The sequence below is a fragment of the Pteropus medius genome, unplaced genomic scaffold (assembly GCF_902729225.1).
Source record: "Pteropus medius unplaced genomic scaffold, Ma_sr-lr_union100, whole genome shotgun sequence".
Classification (NCBI taxonomy): Eukaryota; Metazoa; Chordata; class Mammalia; order Chiroptera; family Pteropodidae; genus Pteropus; species Pteropus medius.
The window spans coordinates 10,741,882-10,747,881 of NW_024340699.1; the positions used below are offsets into that span (position 1 = coordinate 10,741,882).

Sequence of the window (6,000 nt, forward strand, 5' to 3'; positions counted from 1 at the left end):
GGAATTCCGGCTCAGCAACGTTTTGGGAGACCTTGGGTGAGTGACCGAGTCACCTGGAGTCTTGGTTCCTTCATCTGTGAAGCAGGGAGAGCAATTCTTATGTTGAGTGATTAAGGACTTCTGGTTGGCTAATCCTGACCTGCTGACAAATGGGAACGGGACTTATGTGCTGCTGGGAACAGTCTTTCCCGTATTTGCTGGACTTGAAGTAGCTATTGGGACATCACAGAGATTGGTCCACTAATATTGTTAGTCAATGTCATATTTTAGCCCCAACAAAGCCAGTGGGTTTATGCTACTTTTTCCTGGAGAGGATCCACTCAGCCCCTGCCCCGCACACTTTGCCTTCAATGGTGCCAGTGGCTGCTTTGTGGCTAAGAAAGCAAAAGGAGGGAAATCCACGTTTTTGAGCACCTACTGCGTGCCCAGTGCAGGTTCAGGCACTCTCTACATATTATGTCACTTGATCCTTATAATAACCCTATGGAGCAGAAGTTTTCTTTATTTTGCAGATGAGAAAATTGATGGTCAGAGAGAAGGAATAACCTGGACTCCTGCAAAATGGAGAGTTCAGATAGAAACCCAGGTTATGTGACTCGATTGTACCAAATTCTGTCCCAGACCTGGCCGGTGTATGTGACCAGTGGTCCCTGCAATGGGCAGGTACACTGAAGAAACAGGCAGTGTGTCTAGTCCACACCAGAGCCCACAGCTGATGGAGCTTTCATGAAAACTCCTGTGGTAATCAAAGAAAATCAACAGAGCGAATTTCCAGTGCGATGCTGGACCCCCCTGTCTCCAGGTGCTTTGAACCCAGAAGGAACGCTCACAAAATGAGGACCTCAGAACAGACTGGTAACATCTAACCCGGCAGGATGCTGGTGAGATGTGACCAGGTGGGATATTCTAGGAGGCCATCAGCCGGATCTGTAGAAACCGACCGGCCCGGACTGGCTATTGCCTTTTCCACTTGTGCAAGTGCTTCCCGTCCTGTGGGCAAGTGCTTCCTGTCCTGTGGGCTCGGTGAGAGACGGGGTCCCGGTCCTCACCTGACTCGTTCTTCTCGATGATGTCCACCATCTGCCCCACACTGAGGCTGATCTCTGAGCTCTCCTGCTTCTGGTAGTTTGCCACTACCACATACTGCTCCAGGACCATGGGGTCCACCGAAGTCAAGTCACTCCCTGTAGAGACAAAACATCATCAGATGTCACATCTGGCCACCACCCATGCGGGAAGAAGCAGGAGCTGGGGGAGGAGGGTGGATCAGAAAGATATTCCAAATAGACAAAGAAGTTGTTACAGGACTGTCTCAAGGGTCACCTCATTCTTTCATTCACTTGCTCACTCAACCACCCATATTTACCCAGTGCCTGTCCTGTGTAAACACTGTGTTAGGGACTGGAGGTTCTGAGTTGATTAAGATGTGGTGCTTGCCCTGAAGAAGCTGACGGCTTAGTGGGGAAAGTTCATTCATTCACATCTATCCATCCACCTACTCACTCATCAGCCCTTATTCATCCATCCATCATCCATCCAACCAAACATCCATTCATCATCCATCCAACCAAACATCCATTCATCTGTCCACACATCCACCAATCATTCATCTACCAAAAAGTATTCATCCATTAAGTCGTGAAGTCACCAATGATTCTCCAGACACTCTATTAGGTGCTGGGGGCACTAAAGTGAATGACACAGATATGACTTCCAGCCTCAAGAAACCTGATTCGGTTGGGAAGACAGACACATACACGAGTATATATGATCAGTAAGTGTACTGGGAAAAAGCGTTCGTTTTCGATAGATGCATTTCTGGAAACAACCAGGATGCTGGACAAAGAATGAACAAGAAAGAGGATGCTACATTAAATGAGGTGGTCAGCGAGACCTCCCTAAGGAGGTGACATAAAGCAGAGATCTGAGAGACAAGGCGTCACGGAGAGAATGGAGAAAGAACAGAATAGGCAGACTGTGAGACGGGAAAGGGCTGGGGGCCTGCCAAGACCTGGAAGGAGGCCAGGGAGACTGAAGCCCAGTAGAGGAAAGAGTGGTCCGGTGCGAGGTCAGAGCAGGCAGGGCCTGCTGGGCCAAGGCAAGGCGTCTGGGTTCTGTTAACTTGTAAGAAGGGAATAACGAGTGAAGAGATGCATCCTTAAGAAGCTAATTCTGGCTGCCACATGGAGAATGGATTGAAGGCTGGCAAGAAAGCAAGTAGGAAACCAGATGGAGGTCAAGCTGGGAGGCAAGAGATGATGGTGGCTTTGGACCAGGGCTGGGGCAGTGGGGTAGAGGTGCTTCTGGGAGGCCATTTCCACAGGATGCAGGGTGGCTGGGTGACCCTGGAGTTGGGTGACCCTGGTTAAGTACTAAGACACATCTGGTAAACAAATGAAAAGATAGCGCAGGACATGGGTAATGTAAAGGGACATCTAAGTCCATATGCTCTAAAGAGAAGGGGACAATGCTTTTAGAGCAGCAGGCTGAATGTGATGGGAGGGTAGCCTGACATTCGTGGCTACAGACAGGGCCCTGATTTTTTGAAACCCCTGATTCAAAATATTCCCTCCTATTGTTTCCATAAGCAACAGAAATATCCAGGAAACCCCACATCTCTGTACCAAATACCCCCAGTCGTGGAGAGGTATGTGAGGGCCGGCTCACACTAAGGCGATTTTGTGCATCTTCTCCCAGCTCTCCTGGGTGGCATCTTGTCAGGCGCTTGAAATCAGCCTCTGCACCACAGAAGTTGGCAAAAGCTACAGAGCAGGGCTGCCCACCAAGAGCTGCTTGTGAAGTCTTTCCCAGTATGCCGCTGTGCTCCAGCCTCTGGCATCCAGCAGCAACACAAAAGTCCTTTGTTAGAACCAGGAGCTGTGAACTTTTGGTGTGCAAAATCAGAACAGGGCACGGTAGCCGGGTGAAGGGTCACCCCTACCTTTTCTACCAGACTGTGAGAATACTCCCTCTGCCTTGTTCACCTTTGCATTCCCTAAGGGCCTAGAATACTGTTGGGTACACAGTAGGTGCTTAATAAACATCGAACGAACCACCATTTCTGTCTTGTTCACTCAGCACTTAGTGCTGACCCTCAATGGACATCTGTGGAGTAAATGAACAGAGGAGGAGGAATGGAGACTTCTAGAAACTCTTTATTTCGGCACAATGCTCCTAGCCGGGCTGCCGACAGGATTTGGGATATCTATGAGCAGTGACACAATCAAGGAATCACGGGACTCTCTACAAACAGGGAACGAGGAGGGCAGGGAGCAGAGTTTGGGACTCTGGGTTGCCTGAGCATGTGGCTTGGGCGCTGATCCCAAGATGCACTCCAGGGCCCAGGTCTGAGTCTTGACTGTAGTTCCCTGCATTACGTGGTTCAGAAGAGAGTGCGTGGGGTTGCTTGTCCAACATCAGTTCTTCCTGAACAGGCTGTCTTCATTTCACCCACAGCACTCAACTTATCAAAACCAGGAACGCCAGAATTTGAAATACCAGGATTCAAACTAGGCTTCAGGCCATTTAGGTGTTATGTGGAGACACCTGCTGGTGGACTGTGATACTGCAGCAAAGCTCTATAATGCACAGTTACGGGAATACCTACAAGTTCGTGGGGGGAGCTAGGTGTGAAAGCAGAGTATTTCTAGGTAAGGAATGTCATTCTGTGGTCCGGCAGGAAATGAGAGAGAAAGAACAGGTCAGCAGAAAGGAGGAGATTCGACAGTGAAGGGTGATTTTATCATCGAGGAAGTGCTATAAAATATTCTCAAGTGGCAAATGCCTAATCTACCATAGAATTTTCTAGTTGGGCATGTTTTTATTTGTGATGATATGTCTTAAAATTTTAAAATAACTGGTATGGACAAAACTGTGTCCCTCCAAAATTCATCCGTTGAAGCTCTAACCCCCATGTGATAGTATTAGGGTGGGAAGAGGTGATTAGGTTGGATGAGGTCTTGAGGGTGGAGCCCCATAATGAGATTTGTGTCCTTATAAAAAGGGACACTAGGGAGCTTGTTCTCTGTCCCCACTATGTGAGGACACAGAAGAGATAGCCCAGTCTACAAGCCAGGAAGAGGGCCCTCGCCAGAACCCAACCAAGCCGGCAAGCTGATCTTGGGCTCCCACCCTCCATACTTGTGAGAAAATAAGTTTCTGTTTTTTAAGCCTCTCAGTCTATAGGATTCTGTTATAGTAGCCTGAGCAGACCAATACAAGTAATGATAAAGTAGAATTTTCTTTCTAGAAATCCACTATCCTGCCAGTCTTGCTCAAAGAGTCACTAAATGAGAGAATACTTCAATAACTAATGGGTAGAAAAATCAGAAAGAGATGCTCCTTAAATAATCACATGACCTGTAAAATTTTGGTGGAAGGATTTTTTCCTGCAGGATGAGCAGAATTCGAGACCACATTAACCAAAGTCTGCAGGAGCCAGCCAGCCAGCCATGACTGGGAAATTCTGGAGAGAGATAAACCTTCTGCAAGTCAGTTCTGGCACAGAAATCTCGGGGCTCGGCTGTCAACCTTGAATCCCTTTCAAATTCAATCCATGAGGCTGGTTTTAACACAAAGGAAGTGTTCAAAGGTCAGATGAAAAATAAGGCTAATCCCAGCATGGGTTCTTCGTCTGAATGAAGAAAGATGTTATTTTCCGCCCAGCCGAACTATAAATAAATCTGTCTCCCATCATTGCAGGTGAATGATGTAACAGTCGTTGCCACAAATTAGAGCTTCTTCTCTCTTTTCCAGACCAGTCCTCTCATCAAGCCTGTCTGACCGGACACTTTTGTTTTCACAAACCAGAGCTGTCTCTTTCCTCTCTGCCTCCCACCCATTCCCTCCAGGAAAGTCTCCGCATACTGAAGCCAGAAACTCTGTGACCAGCCCAAGAGTGGCTGCTCGCTCTTTTCTAAGAAACGTATCATTATCCTCAGGGCTCAAGGACTATTCGCAGCTCTAACAGGATGCCATGGCTCCGGCCAGTACCGATGAAACCAGAAAGTACGGGTGTCAGCAGACTGGCTGGGAAGAGGCCAGAGTTCATTACAGACGCCATACTCTGAGACAAAGAGATCCAGTTTCTCTCCAATCTTCCTTGCGACAACGGTCTTGGGGCCTGTAAAGCTGACCACAGGCCTTGTACCCTGGGGACCAGGCTGTTAAAATTGGAATCACTATTGATGCTGCACAGGGACACCCGTGTTCTCTGAATTAACAGTAGCAGAAGTCATTAAAAACAGCAGCGATCATGTATCACTTACAACATGTTGGGCACTTTTCCAAGTGGTTTATACATGTTATAAATTCTATAATAATCCTATAAGGTAGATCACTATTATTATCTCCTTTCGCAGATGAGGAAACTGAAGTCCTTGGGAGGAGGCATCCGTTTTTACTTCTGGGATCTCTGCTTGGGCCCCCTTCCTTACCAACCCCCCTCTAACTTCCTGGAGTCCTAGATAAATCAAAGAACTTAGAAGCTTTGAAGGCCTCATTGGCTCCAGGTGAGGTATGGGCCAGAGTCTTTTGCAGGATCATCTTAGGCAATTATGAATCTAAATTTATCAGCTCTGGGCCTGTGAGAACTCAACCATTCCTCTGGTGTGCCCAAATCCCACAGCTGTTCTTGAAGGAAGACCTGTGCTGGGCGGGGAATGGAAAGAGCTTTAGGAAGAAAGAGAAGTGACTCTGGGGACAGTGACTGTGGGGAAGATACTCAGGTATCTTCTCTGATACCTGAGAAAAACGTACTTAACTCTGAGTTACTACATTCCTTTGTCTACATCAGAACATAGGCATTTAATGACCTTCAGCATGGCTAGAAAGCTGTCTCTCTCCCCTGCTCCTCCAAGGCATCCTCAGGGACAGACATCAGGTCTCATCCGCTTTGTACGTGAAATAACCTCCAATCCCTCTTTTTGGGAAACGGTGACGTATTAACCAATCAATCCAGCATCTAGCCATCTGTCCATCTGTTCGTCCGTCCGTCCATCC

At 47.7% G+C, this 6,000-nt stretch overlaps 1 protein-coding gene across 1 annotated transcript in view; it reads right to left on the reverse strand.

Moving 5' to 3' along the window:
* SH3PXD2B (SH3 and PX domains 2B) overlaps window positions 1–6,000 on the reverse strand; it is an 82,329-nt gene that overhangs the window by 19,644 nt on the left and 56,685 nt on the right. Inside the window, exon 6 of the mRNA XM_039876357.1 lies at window positions 1,050–1,197. Coding sequence (XP_039732291.1) covers window positions 1,050–1,197 — 148 coding nt within the window. The remainder of the gene's footprint in view (window positions 1–1,049; window positions 1,198–6,000) is intronic.